Source organism: Schistocerca nitens, chromosome 2 (genome assembly GCF_023898315.1).
Source record: "Schistocerca nitens isolate TAMUIC-IGC-003100 chromosome 2, iqSchNite1.1, whole genome shotgun sequence".
Classification (NCBI taxonomy): Eukaryota; Metazoa; Arthropoda; class Insecta; order Orthoptera; family Acrididae; genus Schistocerca; species Schistocerca nitens.
The window spans coordinates 783,115,554-783,137,592 of record NC_064615.1 but is presented as its reverse complement, the minus strand read 5'-3'; the positions used below and the strand labels follow the sequence as shown (position 1 = coordinate 783,137,592).

The following is a 22,039-nucleotide window of genomic DNA, read 5'->3' as shown; positions in this document are numbered from 1 at the left end:
ATCAGTGTGGGATCCGTACCAGATCGGGTTGACGGAGGAGATAGAGAAGATCCAAAGAAGAGCGGCGCGTTTCGTCACAGGGTTATTTGATAAGCGTGATAGCATTACGGTGATGTTTAGCAAACTCAAGTTGCAGACTCTGCAAGAGAGGCGCTCTGCAACGCGGTGTAACTTGCTATCCAGGTTTCGAGAGGATGCGTTTCTGGATGAGGTATCGAATATATTGCTTCCCCCTACTTATACCTCCCGAGGAGATCATGAATGTAAAATTAGAGAGATTCGAGCCTGCACGGAGGCTTTCCGGCAGTCGTTCTTCCCCATACGCGACTGGAAGAGGAAAGGGAGGTAATAACAGTGGGGCATAAATTGTCCTCCACCCCACACCGTTGGGTGGCTTGCGGAGTATAAATGTAGATGTAGATGCAGGGTTAATCCTAAGAAGACTGTTGTGATGCCATTTATGAAGAGACATATTCAACACTCAAGTTGGAATCTAAAGCTCTTCGATGAAACTCTACCTGTGAAGGGAATAGTGAAATATGAAGGGGCAACCTTAGATGAGAAGCTAACGAGGACCCCTCACATTAAGAGTATCTGCTCCAAGGCAAAAAGTACTCTAGTGAGTACTAGAAGGACTTCTGGCAAAAACTGGGGCCTAAGCCGCAGGGGTATTCACTGTATATACACCACAGTGGTCAGACTTAGGATTTCCTACGGGGCCGTAGTGTAGTGGAAGAAGGTAGAACAGTGGGATGCAAGTAAGGGGCTTGCTAAGGTGCAGAGATTGGCCTGCTTAGCCATAACAGGCGGAATTAGCAGCACAACAACCGCTGGAATGGAAGCCATGCTAGACATGCCTCCACTACACCTTTGGGTCAAGATGGAGGCAGCAGCTGGGGCACACAGACTTAAAACTGGCAAAAACTGGGTCTCATTCGGATATCCAGAATCAGACACTAACACAGTGAGTGAGGTAGCTGTAGGAATGGCTAGGAAAACGCCTGCCGATTATATAATTACTCCCAACTGCTTCGACAAACCTTACAATATAATAATTGGAAGCAGGGAGCAGCGAGAAAAACAGTTCGACACCATACTATGGACATCGTTTCGTTCACTGCTGGGTCGAAAACAGACCAAGGCGCTGGGCCAGGGTGTACGTGGTTCAGCCAGGACTGGAGGGCATTATCTCTCTAGGAAAACAGACCTCTATATTCCAAGCTGAAATTGCTGCAATCAGGGCATGTGTGGAAGAGAATATGCGTAGGTGCTACAAGGACCGTAGCATCTAAATGTATTCAGACAGCCAGGAAGCTCTGAAATCCCTGGGAGCTACTGCAAGGAGATCTAAGATTGTTGCAGTATGCCACATGGCTCTGGTGGATCTAGGGGGAAGCAATAGGGTAAACCTAATGTGGGTTCCTGGCCACTCAGGGATCTGTGGCAATGAACAAGCCGACAGATTGGCTAGGATGGGGGCAACAACTCCATTTATTGGACCGGAACCTGTCCTGACAATCACCAAGGCTATGATCAAATTAGAACTACAGAACTGGCTTAGGAAACAGCACATAGGATATTGGACCAAGATCCATAAACGAGAACATGGTAAGGTAATGATGCCCAAGCCTTGTTTTACAAGAAGCTCTGTAATCCTGGGATTGAACAGGAAGAGATCAAACTCATGACTGAACTGATGACCGGCCATGGGAATTTCAAAAAACACCTACACGCAATGGATATAACGGAAGAGGACCCTAAATGTAAGATCTGTGATGAGGGTGAAGAAACTGCACAACACCTAATCTCCGAATGCATGTCATTGGAGAGTAAAAGATACATAATGTTCGGGACAACTAGATCTGAAGAAATTGTGTCTAACAAAAAACTGGTAGAGGGACTCCTTGCACTATTTAAGGCTTTACTAGATATACAGGGAGTGATACCGCACAATAAACTTACTTTCGGTGAAGGCGAGTGGCAGGTTAGATGTAAGCTGTTTTAGCTTCCCTGTTAAAATCAAATCAAATTAATCATCAATAGGATAACTGAAGAAGAGAAATTTGTTAACATCGAGTATTGATTTAAGTGTTAGGAAGTCGTTTCTGAAAGTATTTGTATGGAGTGTAGCCATGTATGGAAGTGAAACATGGGCGATAAATAGTTTAGACAAGAAGCGAATAGAAGCTTTGGAGATGTGGTACTACAGAAGAATGCTGAAGATTAGATGGGTAGACCACATAACTAATGAGGAGGTGTTGAACAGGATTGGGGAGAAGAGAAGTTTGTGGCACAACTTGACTAGAAGAAGGGATCGGTTGGTAGGTCATGTTCTGAGGCATCAAGGGATCACCAATTTAGTATTGGAGGGCAGCGTGAAGGGTAAAAATCGTAGAGGGAGACCAAGAGATGAATACACCAAGCAGATTCAGAAGGATGTAGGTTGCAGTACGTACTGGGAGATGAAGAAGCTTGCACAGGAAAGAGTAGCATGGAGAGCTGCATCAAACCAGTCTCAGGACTGAAGACCACAACAACAGGATAACCACGAGAAAATGAGGTTTTGGGAGGGCCCAATCTAACGTCTAAGAGAGCAACTGGGAAATCACAGTAACTGTAAAATACACCTGTGATCAAAAGTATCCGGACACCTGGCTGAAAATGACTTACAAGTTTGTGGCGCTCCCCATCGGTAATGCTGGAATTCAATATGGTGTTGGCCCACCCTTAGCCTTAATAACAGCTTCCACCCTCGCAGGCATACATTCAATCAGGTACTGGAAGGTTTCTTGGGGAATGACAGCCCATTCTTCACGGAGTGCTGCACTAAGTAGAGGTATCGATGTCGGTCGGTGAGGCCTAAAACGAAGCTGGCGTTCTGAAACATCCCAAAGGTGTTCTCTAGGATTCAGGTCAGGACTCTGTGCAGCTGGCAGCAGGAAACAAGCTTGATCTGCAGAGCTTAACTCAAGAATGGAGTGACCAGTTGGTGCAACACGGTTTGCGTCTTAATTTGAAGAAAACCGAGTACATGACATCAGACATAAAATGGGAACCATCACGATTAATGGTGAAGATCTGACTCATGTGAGTAAGTTTAAGTACCTTGGTTCCATGATCACCATTGCTGGCTGACTCACCGAAGAGGTCAACACCAGAACTCAGGCAGCCTGGATGAAGTCGCGAACAACAACAGGAGTCACCTGCGGCCACAGGATGAAAGATAATTTAAAATAAAAAATTTATTGCACTGTCAACCGACTAATCACCTTGTATGATTGTGAGTGCTGGACAACTACAGATGAGACAGAATGCTGCCTAAGTGTAATGGAAACGAAAGTGCTGAGGTGGCCAGCTGGCCTCACTAAGTTAGATCACGTTTCTAATGACAGCATTTGGTGTTGCACAGATCCAATACAAGATGCGTGGGAGTCGTCTTTGATAGTTTGGGCCTGTTTTACTGGCCGGTGATGACTGTTGCCAAGGCGGAATACACAGTTGACGTCGTCGGCAGTGGGCCCAAAGGACGACCTAAGCAATGTTGGGCTGATACGCTTCACAAAGTCCTTAAATGCGTGAACATCCATCCAGATGCAGTCCGTGATAGAGTGAAATGGAGACAACGGACCCATATAGAGGACCCTGCAGGCACGCGGGAAAAACCCGATTTTTCCAGTCCGGTGTTGTGTGACCTTGCCATGGTAGATGGATTTACCTAACTAAGAGTCCAAAACTGTCGAATTGCAAACTTGTGGAGTCATGCACATCGCACAGTACATTTGGTTAAATATGCAACTCACACCATAGTCACCATATTATGAGTCACCTGTCATTTGTGACTGAATCAATTAACGCTATGATACATTTATTATCATCTATTGTGAAAATATTCTTTAATTTTTTTTGTTTCCTTAACGTTTCCCCATTCTTTGATAATATTTCAATCAAATTTGAACTCATACTGGGTAGTGGCTCTTTTTATACAGTGTTATGCAAGTGAAACTTTAAATATAATCATCCTTTATATACACACCTTAAAAGTGGAAAACATCAAACTGAAATAAAATACATTTTAATCATAAGATAATTCATTCATTAAAAAAATTAACTTAACTGACATGAATTTCAAGTCAGTAAGAGGTTGAGGCTGTTACACATAAACACGCAAAAGATAAAAAATAAAAAATGAATGGTACTAAACTAACTCACTTAAAGCGCCATTATACAAAGGTTCAAACCATAACAACATGCAAAATAACAGAATACAATGCCATACATAGAATACCCCAGCCCAAATGAACCACCCTCTCCCAACACAACAAGCACACAAACAATATACCCCAACAACCCAACCAAACACCCCTCCCCCCCAAACTAACCCAACACAACAAAGAAAACCTCACCCAACCAACCAAAAACAAAAGGGAACCCATAAAAAATTAAAGAAGAAACAGGCACGCACTTAATTATCAAGCCATACATTTTCCTAGCTAACTTCATGAAAACCTGGTACACACAAAACCCCTCTCTACAAAGAGGAAATCAAACAATAGCATTAGTTTCAGAATGTCCCATTTCATGGATGGCATACTGCACAAACGAATGATAATGAAAATAACAACATAATAATCACACCCAAATTCAGTCTCAGTCTCTCAAACTGCAATCAAAGCCTAACTGAGCACCATAAACTTTCCTTGCAGCCCTGCCCTATGGTGACATTGGAGGATTGCGAAAGGTGAACATTGCTCAATTCCATATTATTGCTGCATATGAGGCACCTGCAATGTTAACAACAATTACCAAATTTTGTAAAAGCTTTATAGGAGATTTAAGATCGTGCATCTGTTCCCAAAATGCATAAGCACCGAAGACATAAGTTCAATCTGTTATAAACATGGACAAAATTCTGAATCGAAATCACAACTACTGAAACATGAGTTATAAAACAAGCAATATATGATAAAAACAAGCAAACGAATATACCACAGAAATAAAATAAAAGATACACATGTAAAATAAATTAGAATCATAATTTACACCAGTTACTAACATTAGCACAGAGTGTGTCTAGAGACAATGAATATAGCTCGGACTAACATGCTCTTACTCAAAGCAAACCTATTTTGCAAATAAACTACGAAATTTTCACAGTTAATAGAAGACCAAATACTACAAGAATGTACACGCTATTTAGAGAGATATTCATACTAAACAATAATCATCTGGGTTTTCACAAGCAAATTCTGGGCCTAACAAAACTTGCAATTTTTTTATACTGATTTGGAAATCAAAACCATAACAAGTGCTGATCATTCAGATAAATGTTTTTGTTAAATGGACTAGTTTCTCTATATTCTACAACATTTGCTAGTGCCCCACAACCATACACTGCTACAAAAAACTCTGCCACCTTGTGTTTTGGTACATACAAAAACTACTCCATTTGTCAAAATAACAGTTTTACATTATGACTACTCGAATATGATTCACACTGCCAGATCAGCATATTAGAGGTACAAGTTTCATTTGGCTTGGAGTTTACCTATTTATACTCATCTGATTACGTTTTGAACGAGTATCTCTCCAGCTATAGAAACAAGAGGATTATGTACAAGGACACTTCAGAGAACAAACATCGATGTGGTTGTATTTTCTTGGATGAGAGGTAAATTCATACTACCTAAGGAAAATGTATTACGACAGCTGAGTCTATGTCTATACAACAGGCACTTCTGAAAATCAATTATCGTCTTGAGGATCAGATCAATATCCTCTGTTTCTAGATTGGTGCTTGATTTATTAAGATATTTCTGCAGTGGACAAAACAACGATCCAGTGGCATATGACATCATGAACCCTGTATTAAAGCTCACAACTACAGAACATTGTGCAACAATGGCTACATTCCTGGAAATGAAAGAGCAGAGAAGCTGACCAAGGCAGCCACCCTCGATGGACTGAGAGAACATGAGGAACACCACAGATCATTTAAACCTCTTCATACCAGTAATTATACATAAGTGGAATGTCAGTGGCAAGTCAGCCAAATAGATTGGTAGAGCTTATGAAAACATTTAACTCAGTGTTGGTATCTAAGATTTTGTAGAAGAAATATGTTACACAATTTCTGGATTATTCATAACATGACTAATGTTAACCATAGATAGCACTGGAAACGTTTACATACTAACATACTACTGGCTTACTACAACATCTAGTCAATATAGGCTACCTCTGCTGAGTTCTTTAACCTTGCTGCTTTGTCTAAAATACTTTGGAATGTACCTCCTATTATACTCGGTTTTAGTTGAAGAACTGGCCTTATTCAATGTATATTGGTTCAGGTAGGTATATGTTGACCATTTATGAGTCCCTAGTTCTATGATATGATAAATAAAAAAAGCCATTGCCGATTGCTTTACGGAAATCCTTGCCCACGACTGTCCCTTCAGAAAATTAATAATGACGTATTTGTTTTCACACGTTTTGTGGCCAATATACACAATTTTTGATCCAGTATTGGATTAGATATAGCCAGCAGATGTATCTGTGTCTTGTGAGCTCACACCCCTCCATACAGAAAAGCTCTTAATTGTGAAATGTGAGTTTACTGACTACTGTAACAGCCAGTGGACTGACCAGCATTCTAACAAAGCAGCATTTCGACAAGTATGGACACACAGAGAACTAAACTAGGTATAGTGATGTTTAATTTGAAGCTCTTTGTACAGAATCTCGAAGGTCAAACTCCTTCACAAGGCTAGTACTGTGAGAAATCTAGAGTTTTATAGGAAACCCAAAGCAGTCTGCATTCAAGTAAATTTTTCTTCTACAGAAGAATTATTCATCACATTTTTTTCCTCTGTTACACATTTTCAGCGGAAAAGACCATTGCATCAAAATGTTCCACAGTGTATTCAAATGGTGGCTTCACACATGCCATCGATAACATGGAACAGAATGGAATGAAATGGGATGTCACTATCAAGGTTTCTTGGGAAGAAAGTTTTAATGTTGGTGTTGGTTGCCGTATGCCATCATCTATTAACATCTGAAGTCAACCTTTTTTCCGTCACACTCACTCATGTTATACTTGTAGATTTAGTACTTTTGTTTATTATTAGTCTTTATTTTATTATTTTACCTTGCTTTTGTGACAAACTTTGATGTAAACTATGCAAGGCACCTGTACCAAACAAAAATAGAGCAAGCAACAACAGGGCCATTCTTATATGATGAGAAAGTATATATATTGTCTACTTATGCTTCCTGGTTTTATGGATACACAAATGTCTTAATAATTTCTTGTGTGTCAGAGATCCTGTCTAGTGTTTAGTTTCTAGGTATTCTTTTAAGTTGTACACAGGAAACTAAATACCTTCTTCATTAATTTCTGAAAAGAGGTGATCTTGCAATGGTGTTCATACTGAGTGGTAATTTATTGTAGAAAATCCGGCCAGTGGTTGTAATGTCGTGTGACTAGGGCCTCCCGTAGGGTAGACCGTTCGCCAGGTGCAAGTCTTTCGATTTGACCCCACTTTGGCGACTTGCGCGTCAGTGGGGATGAAATGATGATGATGAGGACAACACAATATCCAGTCCCTGACTGGAGAAAATCTCCGATGCACCCAGGAATCGAAACCGGGCCCTTAGGATTGACATTCCATCGCACTCACCACTCAGCTACCGGGGACAGACAATGGTTGTAATGATCTTTTCAGTTAATTTGAGACATTTCCTACAATGCTAATAATTGTTACTGTTTTCCTAATACAATCGATTATGTCTCTATTAACTCTGTGGTGCTATTTACTATGAAGTGTGTAATTGTTCCATATATATAGGGTGAACAATGTAAAATTTACATCACAAGTATTCCTGAGATTGAAATTGCTATTGATGTTAGGTTTTTACAGAATGAATTTGTAGTCAGAGACTCATATTGTCAGCCAATAAACTGATTGTTATAATATTTAGAAAGTATATTTTTTGTACAGACATATACTTTTTAGATGGAACAATGCCTAATGATATTAACACTCATAAAGTAGGGTAAATTAGAATGGCGCTGGTGTTTGTTGCAAGATTCTAGTCCAAGTCATTTGCGAGATATTGTATTTTGAAAAATTTCCATGTCGACACTTCCTCGTGCCATTCAACTTGTGTAGAAGGTGGGTACAATATTATATTTACTTACAGCATCCTTGTGTGCCTCTTGAGTGCATTGTGACTTATTAATCAGTTAGTGTATGATATTCCAAGCAGTAGGTCGTTTGCAGACGATGGGATTTACCACCATAGACAAGTCGACATGCTCATGGTGTATAGAGAGTGTAGGAAGAATGCAGTTTGTTCTTGTATGGTGTGTGCAACAAGATATGCCAATAGACGTCAACTATCTCGGCAATTATTTATCAACTTCTTCAACCAGTTATGTGAAAGTGGTAGTGTAACACCTAGACAACGTAACAGAAGGAAACAAATTATGGCAGAAGAGGGGAAATTAATGTTCTTGCTGCTGTTACAGTTGATCCACACGTCAGATCCCATGCAATCGCACGAGTATGTTGTGTGAGTCAGGCAAGTGTCCTACACATTCTCCATTGACATATATTTCATCCCTATCACACCTATCTCCATTAAGAGTTGTATGGAAATGATAACGAGAATCGTGTTGAGTTTTGTACATGGTCACTCAGACAGGATATTTCGGATATATCATGCATCTTCTTTAATGCTGAAACCACATTTACCACTCATGGCCAGGTAAATCGCCGATACATGCACTATTGGTTTGTTGGCAATTCCCATTCGTGTCAGCAGGTGGAACATCTGCATCCATTGATTGTTAATGTGTGGTGTGGGATAATGAACCATCAGCTCCTAGCCACATTTTTCAGAGACGGAACACTGAATGCACACAAGTATTGCAGCCTTCTAATAGACCATCTTCCGCGGATTCTGGAACAAGTTACTCTGCAGACTAGGAGGTACCAGCATGATGACTGTTCATCCATAATGCACGACGTATTGCAGCATGGCTTCACGAATTGTTTCCAAATCGTTGGATTCGACGCAGAGGACCTGTATCTTGGCCAGCCTGTTCCCCGGATAAGAGGCCTGTAGACCTTTTCTGTGGGTAAGCTGAAAGACACTATCTGCAAGGACATACCAACTACATCCTTTGATATGCAACAACGTATTGCTACAGCCTACTCGGACATCTCTGGTGAAATGCTAGCACATATGCAGCAGTCGTTCCATACCAGACTAGAAGCTTGTATTGCCACTGCAGGTGGTCATTTTAAACACAAACTGTGATGGTCAGTTGTCTCGTTACTGGCCAAAATCCACAAATTACTGTTCAGAATCCACAGAACTAATGTATACACTTGCGTTGTTCTTTAGTGTCTGCTACCACAAATATTGTACATGTGTTGACGTGATATGTTTTCAAAATACGATATCCTGTAAATGGTTTGCACTAAAACCCTGCAACACACACCCCTGACATTCTAATGTACCCTACATTTAGTTTGTTAATATCAATAGGCATTGTTCCGTTTAAAAAAGTTTATGTTGGCATAAAAATGCACGTTCCAAAATTTATTACAATCTGCTTATTGGCTAACAATATAAACCCCTGACTACTAGTTCATTTTACGAAAACCCACGTCAGTGGCACATTAAATGTAGATTGATTCTTACAAAGAAGAAGTTGTAGGATTGTATTTTTGAAATATTGCAAAATATATGCAGCACTTTGCAACATTTCAAAAACACAATCCTGTCACTTTGCAACAAAATTTCGCAGAATTTTCGATCTAAGTACAATATCCACTTAACCTCACATATTTGTTTACTCTAAATTACATCGCTTGGAGGTTAGTTATGTTCACATAGGGCACTTCTAACATTGTTTTCTACCGTAGGGCACCAACACACCAAGAATATTTCACTACAGTGGGAAAATAAAAATCTAAAACTGACGATTATGTTAAGTGCATCTTGTGAATCATGTGAACAGTCGTCCGATGATGAACTTCTCAGTTCGAAACCGGTTACGGCGCTATTTATTTAAATAAATAGCCTTATTAATAGTGTCTGGCTGCTGTCTTCTTCTGTGTAAGAATCAGTCTACATTAATTGTACACAGCCGCGGTCTCACTATGTCAGTTTTAGACAAAATAGCACTGGTACTTTCTATTTCCGCAGTAGTTGCGATTTGTGATTTCCTGCATCTTTGAGAACTATAGATACCTAGTTAAATGCAGATAATGCAGGTGTTTGTATTCTGTCTTGTGTGAACACTTCATTTAATGATGACGAGTATGACGTTTCGTCCCGTTAAATTCTGTTGATATGTGAATCTACCTTTGGGAGTCCTCTGGAAATTATATTTTACGAACAGAGTCACCAAATTAGTTTCAGTTCTATTTGTGAATAAAAGTTAAAATGATATTTTATTTTATTTTTGTTTTACGGTCTATCTGGTAGACGACCATCGATTCGTACACAGCTGTTCGACCACCATCGAGAAGTACGTTGACTTGGTATTATGTCGTTGACATTCACTTCGTAAAGACATACTTTGGATCAAGTTTAGCCATCAATAGGCTTCTTCTTCCTGAGACCAATCGCGGACGTCATTCCTTGGTTTGAAGATGGCGGATTCTAAGTTGTATGATTTATTAGGTGTGGGTAGAAATGCATCTGAAGTTGAAATTAAAAAGGTAGGTAGTTGTAGAAATACAAATATTATGTTCTTCTTTTAAGGCTCACTTGTCTTCTAGTACTGGGTGTTGTGTGGAATCGTGATTTTGATACTATTTGTTCAGAGGCACGAACAAGTGACTTTGACGTTGGAATAATAATTTGTTCCCACTTAATATTTTAAATTTAGAAATTTGTGTTAACGTTTGCCATTTACATAGTGCTGACCAGTTAAGCACTTTTTCATGTGAAACGCTTTAGGTATTTATTGGACCCAGATCTTTTGTCAGACACGATGATTAATTAAATAAATCTGTTGCATTACATTGAATCGTGACATGCTGTTTCGTGAAGAAGTATTTGTGTTCATTGCGTGTTGGACCCTTGGGCGTACCTTACATATAGTCTCTAAATGCGTCGACGATCTAGAATTTTTTCATAATTGAAACTGAAATTGCAAGTGGTCATTTGTGTGCGATAGTTGCCTCGTAGCATATTACGAGAAAGGTTATGTAGTGTTCTTACCTACGTGCAGGTGAATTTGATCCTGATCGTTGTAAATTCTGTGGCACGAAAGCACCTCGTCGGAAGCTGATATTCCGTATGCATCCAGGTAGCCAAATTGCTTAACGAATGTGCAAATATCCCATGGTCACGAAATGTTTATTTTTGAAAGTGCTGTAGTGCCAGTAATGCAGTTAGATCACGAATGAGCGTGGAACTACCACTACCAGGTGTGTAGTAAAATTTTACATGTATTTGATACATTATGATGAGGGACACTTAAAAGCCAATTTCATCAGGGTTGGTTGAACTGTACCCATTTTGCCTTATTAGTGGAGAACAGAGCATTTGCTTCGACCTGAGGAGATTGTGTGCAATATATCTGAAGAACAGATAGCGATATATGTTCACAAACAGGTGTTAATTTTCTTTGGTTGCACTTCTAATGGAGACAATAATTATCCTACTTCAACATGTTTAATGTGTTGAAAAACCTGTTGTGGCAGTGAAGTAAGTCATGATTCAAAAGCTTAACTGAAGATTTGAGACATCTTATACTTCACAGTAACTGAAAGAAATGAGCAGAAAATTTAGGCCCACGTCAAGTCATTGCAACTTACATCTGCTATGATAAGTGGTATAAGAACAGTAATTGCTATGAGAATTTAAGTTTGATGAATACATACCCTTAAACATAAATTGAGAGATAAATAGGAATTGGGGGCAAGATCTTTTGGCTGCAGTAGTTATTAATCTAGCACAGTACTTCCACAGACTGTAAGTGACAAAATTAGCAGAAAGTTACTGCTTTGAAAAAGCAGAACTCGAGTATGTTCTGAGAATGGTTTGCTGAGTTTACTTTTTGTACCTTTCAAATCTTCTTGTGACGCTTGCTTTAGCAATTGAGCAATACATCAACTGCATGCGAAAATTAACTTCCCATATTTTTAAAAAGTGGCTGTGAATCTCAACTAAACCTTAAACTGCCTTTTCATAGTTAAGAGAACATTTACACAAGAGCAGCTGATGAAGCCATTTAAATAAAAATGAAGTATTAAGTTTTTTGAATGGATGGACTATAGCTACAGCTGTTACGAATGATACAAAACAATTAGCTGTTCATATTAATATGCAGAAATGCAAAACCTGTCCTACACATAGGTTTGTCAACACTGTAGGAAAAGATAGCTTACTTCTTATTTACAGATAACATGCTAAGTTGCAGACAGGCACAATTGACACTTACATGTAAGCTTTTGGCCACAGCCTTTGTCAGGGAAAGAGCTGCCAAACTTTGCAGCTATATGTGTGTGAATGAATGTTTTTTTCCTCCTTTTCTGATGAAGTGGGTAAAAGCTTGTGCATGTGTGCTCAATAGATTGATCTGTAGTGTGACAGATGGTAGGTTGGAAGGTGATTGTTAGGGAGTTGAAGGCAATAAGTAATCTTTTTCATTATACACATCTTATTTTGTAGTTAAATTTGCATCCTGGTGAAAATACTTACTTTTCCCAGTGAGGTCTGATATTTTAATGATAACTGTTTTACTTAAAATATTTGACTTGGATCCAGTTATGGTGTAGTTCCCTGTAGTATATGTAGCCATATACTATCTAGGAAATTTATATTTCTGATTTGCTGGAATTGGCACTTAATGTTTCTCATTAAAGGCTAAAATAGGAGCAATGGAAGTTTTGACCCTTTTGCTCTACAGTACACAGGTTAATGTGTATTTTGAGAGGCAGATTATTTGTAGCTACATTGTCATGAAAGGCTACCTTAATTTGTAGCCACAATTCAGTATTTTCTGCAACTGTATAAGTGGAACTATGGTTGTTACAAATTGTCCGCAGATAGTGGTCTAGTGGCTAGTGTTGCTGCATCGGGGTCTCTGGTTCGACTCTCAGCCGGGTTGGAGATTTTTCTGCCTGGGAACTGTGTGTTTGTGTTATCATATGTGACAGTGGTTAGATTGGATTGAAGAAAATTTGGACTTTTAAAAAAAATTGGGACTTCATATGGGTGCTGATGACGGTGCAGTTGAGTGCACCACAAATCAAACGGGTGTTACAATAATTCTGTAGCATAACCTGACGTGTAGGTTACATTGGAAGGTGGTGCTTCAGCGGGTAGTCGATCAAGTTGACTGATGTATTGAGAAGTTATTCAAAGTTAATGACTGCTTTGTTTTGGCTCATTTGGATTGTAAGTTTGGCTGCATATCATGTCAATTATTTTTGTGGCAAATTTATGTAGTTTTGGAATTATAAACACTTGTGTGTCCTGTGTTGTCAGCCCCCACTCCGTGCCCCGGGCATTCTGTAGTTACGTTCTTGTTAGGATTTGACCCAATTGTTTCCTCACTGTCAAGTGTCTGCCTCTCTGTCAGTTGTTACTGGTGAACAGCTTGTAACATATCAGCTTATTCTCATAAAACCACAGGGCAAGGGCACCACAACTTGCAGCACTGCTCTTCTCTTTTTCATGCTTCTCATCGACAAACATAAGTTTCTGAATAATTTGTGTCCTGGAAATATAGGGGCTGGAACAGCACGAACTACTTGTTTTTATGTCTGTTAAACAGATTTGTTGTTTATATTGTATGTATTAAAATCCACAGAGAAGAAATAAAAACTTTAAGGTTCGCCGATGACATCATAATTGTCAGACAGCAAAGGACTTGGAAGAGTAGTTAAATGGAATGGACAGTGTCTTGAAAGGAGGATGTAAGATGAACATGAACAAAAGCAAAATGAGGATAGTGGAATGTAGTAGAGTTAACTCAAGTGATGCTGAGGGAATTAGATTAGGGAATGAGACACTTAAAGTAGTAAATGAGTTTTGCTATTTGGGGATCAAAATAACTGATTGTTGAAGTAGAGGATATAAAATGTAGACTGGCAATGGCCAGGAAAGTGTTTCTGAAGGAGAGAAATTTTTTAACATGGAGTATAGATTTGTCAGGAAGTCATTTCTAAAAGTATTTGTATGGAGTGTAGCCATGCATGGAAGTGAAACATGGATGATAAATAGTTTGGACAAGAGAAGAATAGAAGCTTTCGAAATGTGGTGCTGCATAAGAATGCTGAAGATTAGATGGGTAGATCACATAACTAATGAGGAGATATTGAATAGAATTGGGGAGAAAAGGAGTTTGTGGCACAGCTTGACTAGAAGAAGGAATCAGTTGGTAGGACATGTTCTGAGGCATCAAGGGATCACCAATTTAGTATTGGAGGGCAGCGTGGAGGGTAAAAATCGTAGAGGGACACAAGATATAAATACATTAAGCAGATCCAGAAGGATGTAGGCTGCAGTATGTACTGGGAGATGAAGCAGCTCGCACAGGATATAGTAGCATGGAGAGCTGCATCAAACCCATCTCAGGACTGAAGACCACAACAGCAATGACTTCATCGAATTTCCTCTGTAAGAGTCAAACTGAGAATTAATTAACAAGTTTTTCTTACAACAATAAATCCATATGGAATGAGTTGCAGTTACAGAAGAGTTCCCCAAGTAGAGATTTTCCTTTCCTCTAGTTTCATGGATGGGTGTTAATGGAGTGTGTTTGTGTTGGGAAATGTAACTGTCAGTTCAGTACTGTACAGTAACATAACCAGAATAGTTACTACTTTTGAGCAATTTAGAATGTAGGATATGCATTTACCACTAGTCCTTCCCTGCTGTCATATATGTAGATATACTGCTGAATATTGTGGCCAGTAATTTCCCTGTCATTTGTGTCGTGGAAACTCTGGAAATAGTTAGGCTTAGCATTTTGTTCACATTTTTAAATTCCATGGCTGTTTGATATTTCTTATGTGATATGGAGTGAATCCAATAATTTTTCACAGTGGTGATGTAGCTACCTATTTTATCTTACTGATCTGTTGTAGAGGAAAATATTTAATGTTAATAGGAATGGGTATTAAATGTGTTGGGCACATTCGTGAATTTCTTTGTAATGAAAATTTGTCATGATGCATGGCAGTATTTTGTATTAGACCCATATTGTTTGTTGATTATGATGGGATAAACTGTTTAACCTCTATCATGGGTACTAATTGGGTCTAAAAATTATTACACAAAGAAGCACTCGTCTTTTGTATCTCAAACCTATCATACAAGACATAAGTTGGGTTATACGTCCACTTTCTGATCTAAAACTTACAACCATATGAAATGAATGGTTGTGAAGCAAGCAGATAATATTTTCCTGTGTAATTTAATGCAGTGTTGCACCAGGAACCTGTGTGGTTATGTAAGATGGAATAGTTCAGTGGCTGTTGCACTGTTGTTTAACGCCATTCAGGATATTTACAAAATAGAAATGGTCCTAAACTGTCATAATTGTCTTTAGTCAGTAATCTCTTAAATGTTAGTCACTACAGACATAAAATCTCAAGTTGAGTGTGTGTGTAGCTGTATAGATAATCTGCATGGTGACACCGAAGATATTTTGCACTGGTGGTCTGTACATAATTTCTAGCAAGTTTGCTTGCACATTTGAAAGTATACTGTTGTGGCACAACATTAAAGTTATTCTGTGTGGTATCATTTAACTTGTAGGGTTTGAGACTTAACTATAGTCATTAAGTCTTTTCACTGGTTCTCCTGTAATATATTAAAGTGCTATTCACTGTCCAGGCTCCAGCCTTATAAGCATAACGGGTCTGTTGATATTTCATTGGTTCTTCAGTTTCACTGTGCTTTGAATGACCTGATGAAATTCGTTGTTCTGTGTCCACAGGTTTTTTTTCCATACTGCATTATTTTGCTTTGCTGGGAGCATTCTCATGTGTGATTAGTCTGCAACTCTTTAGAATTGTTTATCCTGTGAACATTTAGTGGAAATGTAACTAGTACAGAACAAAGGCCCTTATCAATGAAAGCTTCTGACAAATGGCTGCCTTTCAACATTCAAATGCAGACTGTACCATGTCATTGAATGAGGTGTGTCTGGATCTATCTATTATGTGTTTTCCCTGTTCCATCCTGATTCATTGCAAGCTTTGTTGCCACATGCTTCACTTTATACCTCTATCAAAAGCTCGTTAATGATTTTTTGCTCCAATTGGACTTTGTTTTAAGCAAAGTCAGTGGAAACGTGTCGTGGTGACTTTTAATATGTAGTTTCAAACCTAACATGACTATCAATACTGCAAAATCTTACAATCTGCATGGTCTCATAAATGATGCCACTAGAATAACACCAGTGTCCAAGACTGCTTTAGACCAAATTCTTGCAAATAGAAATTAACTTAGACCAACACTACAAATCTACAATGTAGGACTCAGTGACCACCGAACTGCCATACTGAATGTTGATGTAAACAGAGATACCTCAAACTCAATGTTGCTTAAAACTTTATGAAGTTATTACAATCAAGAGCTACATGTCTTTATAAGTAAATTGGAGAGATGTGGTGAATAAAGTCAACAAAAAATTTAACATCTCTTGACATAGTGACTCACATAGGCATTTCCACAAAAATTACCAAGGAAAAATAATGGTAAGGGAAACAAGAACAATTACTCCAGCTGTGAAAACCACCTCCAAAAATACTTCGTGTTTTACATAAAACAGTGACTCCCCTCAACTAACCAAATAATATAAAACACACATAAAAGAAGGTTGCAATTACGCAAGCTTTTGGAGCCAATGACTCCTTATCAGGCAGAAGGGTTGAAGGGGAAGGAAGAGGGGTGAAGAAAAAGGACTGGAGAGTTCTAGGAAAAGGGGTAGATATCAGGAAAGTCACCCAGAACTGTGAATCAGGGGAGACTTACAGCATGGGAAAGAGTCTTTCCTTCTCATCCCTGTGTTAGGTCTCCCCTGACCTGCGGTTCTGGGTGATTTTATTGAAATTTACCCTTTTCTTAGACCTCTCCAGTCCTTTTCCATCAAACCGTCTGCCTGAAAGAGCAATTGGCTCTGAAAGCTTGCCTAATTACAACCTTCTTTTGTGTCTTCTGCTGCTGTTTGGTGAGTAGATTTATCAATCTAATTAAATTATTCTGTCAATTTTGTTGTTACAAATAATATAAAAGCTACACATGCCTCCTAAGAAATGATAATCCAGGCTAAGACGATGCACAGTGAGTACACTGTCAAATCCAAAAACAAAGTAAAAGCAATGTGGAATATTATAAAAAGATGAAGAGGGGAAAACAGTTATATAAGCAAAAGTAGAAATTAAACAGTGATGAACACATTAAAGATTCTTTGTGGACATAGCTGAAAAATTGGTGAAACATAATCCAGGCACAAAATATCGACTACCAAACCAACTAAAATCCACAATTTATTACCAGTGACAAGAAGAGGATGCAAAAGCTCTGAGTAAAAACTTATTCAACTGACATTGATGATATTCCACCAACCCTCATCAAAAATTGCACGCATACTACTGCTCAACCACTAATTCTCCTCTTGACTGATTTTTCTGGGTAAGTACATTCCCAGAAGCACTGAAATTATCTGAGCCAATCCATATTTCAAAAAAAAGGTAATGATAGATGTGGATTGACAACTATGTAGGCATATCACAATTTCATTAATTTTCACAACTACCCATACCCCCAATGATTACACTTATTCCAAATAGTTGTTATTTAAAACTCTAAAATTGCAAATGTTTTGCATGTGTCCCTGGTTTGGAAAAATTGTGCATAAAAAAACTAGTGGGCTTTGAAGGTAAAAGGTTTATTGAGTTTATCCCAACATGGGTTTAGAGACAATAAGTCGACAGAAAAGGCAGTATATAACTGCATTAATATACTAGATCTGTTAGTTATGAAACTACAGGCATATTTCTAGATCAAGAGAGATTGCTGGAAAAAAATGATCAGTATGGTATCAGAGGACTTGTAGACAAATGGATTGCAACGTCTCAAAGCAATACTATACAGAAAGTCAGCATGAAGCACACTAACAACCAACTCAAACTATTGAAATTGTCTACTACTAAAACTGTTAAATAAGGTGTGCCACAGTGCTGTCTTGAGACTTTAACTATTCCTCCTGTATATTAATGTCTTGAGCCTGATCGTAGATGCACGCAAAATCACATTATTTGCAGATGACACAACTGTATCCCTCAAAGGGGAGAACAGAAGTAGTTCAGAAAGATGTGAACTTGACTATGGAAAAACTCTGCCACTGGTCCATATCAACAGATTAACCATCACTAAAGACACACTGTGAACTTTCACACCACACCAAATGCAAACCCCTCTCAACCACTTCTAACAGTCGGTAATGAACAAATAGTTAATGATGTATTCAAATTCATGTCAGTCAGTCCAAGATAACCTGAATTAGAACAAAAATGCTGAAAAGGTAAATGTCAGAATGAGTACTGGCTGCTGTGCTAAGTGTCTCCTGAAATCATGTGGTAGCCAGTGAACAGTAACAAATGCATACTTATTCATTCATAATGGTTCACTTAAAATATGGTGCGATTTGTTATTTGTACAATATTTGAATGATTGCTGCATCAAATCTTCAATGTTCTGCAATTGAAATGTCTTGTGTGTGAAACAGTGGATGGTGCTCTTCAAAGGTTAGTGAGTTCAATGTTAACATGGTTGCAACTCAGATATGAAAGATGACACTGGTTTGCCGTGTCATACAGGTGGAATACGTTAACACACAATAAACATTAATGCAGGCTAAGTTAGTAGCAAACTTTTCTCTCCCAGTGTCCGTTAGATGTAGATTTACATACTTTTTTCCTTACCTTAGATGCTTTTCTTTGTTGAGAATAAAATCGCTGATAGTTACTTAAAAGCACGCAGGAGCAATATGTAGAGTTTAGGAGTTGTTGATGTTGCTAATCTGTGGGTCAAGATAAGTGTACATTGCTCTGCGTGCTCATTCTTATTAAATTACACATTTTAAGCTGTGAAACAATTTAGCATAACATGGAATTAAATTTGTTTGTAGAGGTGGATAAGACATCATATAACAACCTGTTTTTAGTGATGGCTTGTTTCATTCATTCATAATATGCTGCTTGTCCATCACCATTCAGTGTTGTATTTGAATATTTTGTAGTGTGCTTTATCAGCAGTAAACAGGATTTTGATTTTTATTCCCAATGACATCACATCTTGAGAAATGTGTAAAGTGGTAAATTATATGGTGCTTCCTTGTCTTCAGTTTAATGATATAATGAATGCTTAATGAAATGAGATTTCTGCATCTTTGAACCAGAACCTTTTTCTTGTGCTTAAGGCTTCTTGTCATTCAGAATTCTTTTTATATATGTAAAAGTAGCATAAGTAAGGGAATGTGAAAGTTACTTTGACCAACTTGGTTATTTGTCAATAGATTTTCCTTTCTCGACTTTGACATTTTGTAAGTGATCAGTAGAATTTGTTTGGAATTATGCAGTAAAAATCAATATGCTACACTTTAAAAATTTCGATTCTTTCAGTTAATGTTTGGCATTTTTCCAGATAACATTTGCAGAGGGATTGCAATTCTGTCTGGTTGGCTTCATACGTTATTGACCAGAGATATATCTTTGTGTGTGCTTATGGGTCTTAAAAATTTGCTGCAGGTTGTAGTGTTGCAATTGTTTCCATTGTATGCCATGTTAAACTGATCACAAGCCGCCTTAGTAGTTTGGACATCTCGTGTATAATTGTTTTCCTTGAAATGCTCTCCCAGTAATGAGAATGAATTTTCACTGTGCAGTGGCGAGTGGAAAAGTCATTGTGGAGACAATAAAGCAAGCTGTGGCTAAGCCAAATCCCTGCAATATCCTTTCTCCTAGGAGCTCTAGTCACTTCTGTGAAGTTTGAAAGGTAGATAAGAAACTGTTGGAACTAAGTGTGAGGACAGGTCATGAGTAGTGCTTGGCTAGCTCATCCTGTAGAAGTATTTTCTGCAAAAAAGAAAAAGTTCCAGGCTAGAACCCCAGTTTGGCACACAGTTTTAATCTAGCAGAAAGTTTTTGTTGTGTGCTTTCGGAATTAATCTTTTTCTTCCTTAAGATGGTAACTGGTCTGATTTTTTTTGTAGTACTTGTGCAGTGGTCTCTAGTATTTAAGATTGTTTACACAACAAAAATACTTGTGATTTTGTTTCCAGTGCTTTGTTGGCTGCAAAAAGGTACTATGTCTAATCAGTGGTCTTTGGGATATTCTTATATTCAACAGAATTTCTTACAGCAAATTTCCTCATATGACAGTCTCACTTCTGTCTTCAATGTAAGAATAATCTGAGATCATTTTCCATTGTTTTCTATGTCATTTGATATTGTGTGGATGAAATTGTACTAAGGGCATATGTAGTGGTAGTTTAAACATTAAGGGAAGTTAGTTGTGTTGTTAGTATTTACACCTGAGATTATTTTGGTCTTTTTAATTTAAACTTACAACATAATGACCAGCAGGAGAAGGAACTAACAGTGTCTGAATGGGCTATTAATGTCTTTGGAATATATGGGGAGGAAGAACACAACTTGTTTAATTTTACACCTGTGATGCAGGTTTTTTGTGCTGCATGTGTCAAGTCATATATGACTAAACTTTCCTTCGCGGAAATCGTGCTGAAATGGAATTAACAAATTCTTGTTAGAAAAATGAATAAATATTTTACATTTGGCTATAATCACAGAGTTAATTCCACAAGTAGAGCTTTTCATTTACAGTACTTGAACTTTATAGATGGGTCAGAAGGAAATATTAGTTTTGCCTGCAAAAGGTAAGTACTAGTCAGCCATAAGCCTCTTTGTGATTTTATAAATGAATAAAATCATCTTTCCAGGCATACAGAAAGTTGGCAAAGGAATTTCATCCCGACAAGAATCCAGAAGCTGGGGACAAATTCAAAGAGATTTCATTTGCTTATGAAGTATTGTCTGATCCCAAGAAACGTTCCACATATGACAGAGTTGGGCTGAAGGGCATGCAAGAAGGTGCCCATGAAGGACAAGGCTTTTCTTCAGATGATTTGTTCTCACAGATATTTGGTGGTGGCCTGTTTGGTATGGGTATGGGGCCTGGTATGAGAGGCAGAAGACGTCACAGAGGAGAGGATACCATACACACACTAAAGTAAGTGTGATTATTGATTTACTATGGGAAACAGTTAACTGTTTCTTTTTGTGACAAGATTTACTTTAATTCATTGTGAAATAAAAAGAGTATCATTATTAATGTTGCTTCAAAGCAGTTAATATGCTTTCACTTACATATGAATTTTGATCCTCCTTTCTTCAGCTTTAATTGCTAACAGGTCACAATAGACATGTTAATTCATTGTAGAAAAATTTTGATATGTTATTCAACTTGAGTTGTGATTGAGGTATAACAACAAAATTGAGTTTTTGGTCCATATTTTGTGCCTATGGGTAACTGTAGTCATTGATTTTGAAAATAAACTGTTCAGAATTAACAAATGAATTATTGAACTTTTCTAGCATAAGAAAGAAGTTTTATGGACTTGGGGTAATAGACTTGCAGAGTTGTGACAGCCACATAAAAATACTGAAAAATTGCGTAGAATAAGTGATGTGTGGGTTTTTGGTATTTTAGCTGATGGACTTCATCCATAGGGATTTTTAATTTTTCTCAGCTACTACTAAACCCCCTATTGTTTAATAAATGGTGATGTATTATCACATACGTAAGAACATCAGTTGCTATTCACGGCAAAAGGTTAAGACTGTCGGATACACTCATTACACAAAGATACGGGATCAAAATTTAGAATCTTTTGAGCGTATCCACATTATTACATGAGGAATAAACATGCAAAAGTGAAGATTTGGAGCATTCTGTACATATGGATAAAATGTAATTA

General features: G+C 38.1%; 1 protein-coding gene across 1 annotated transcript in view; it reads left to right on the top strand.

The window, feature by feature from the left end:
* The first annotated feature begins 10,582 nt into the window (after positions 1 to 10,582).
* The window catches only part of LOC126237035 (dnaJ homolog subfamily A member 2-like), a 32,917-nt gene continuing 21,460 nt past the window's right edge, over positions 10,583 to 22,039 (top strand). Inside the window, exons 1-2 of the mRNA XM_049946796.1 lie at positions 10,583 to 10,736; positions 21,002 to 21,291. Of these exons, the coding sequence (XP_049802753.1) occupies positions 10,668 to 10,736; positions 21,002 to 21,291 (359 nt within the window). The 5' untranslated portion in view covers positions 10,583 to 10,667. The remainder of the gene's footprint in view (positions 10,737 to 21,001; positions 21,292 to 22,039) is intronic.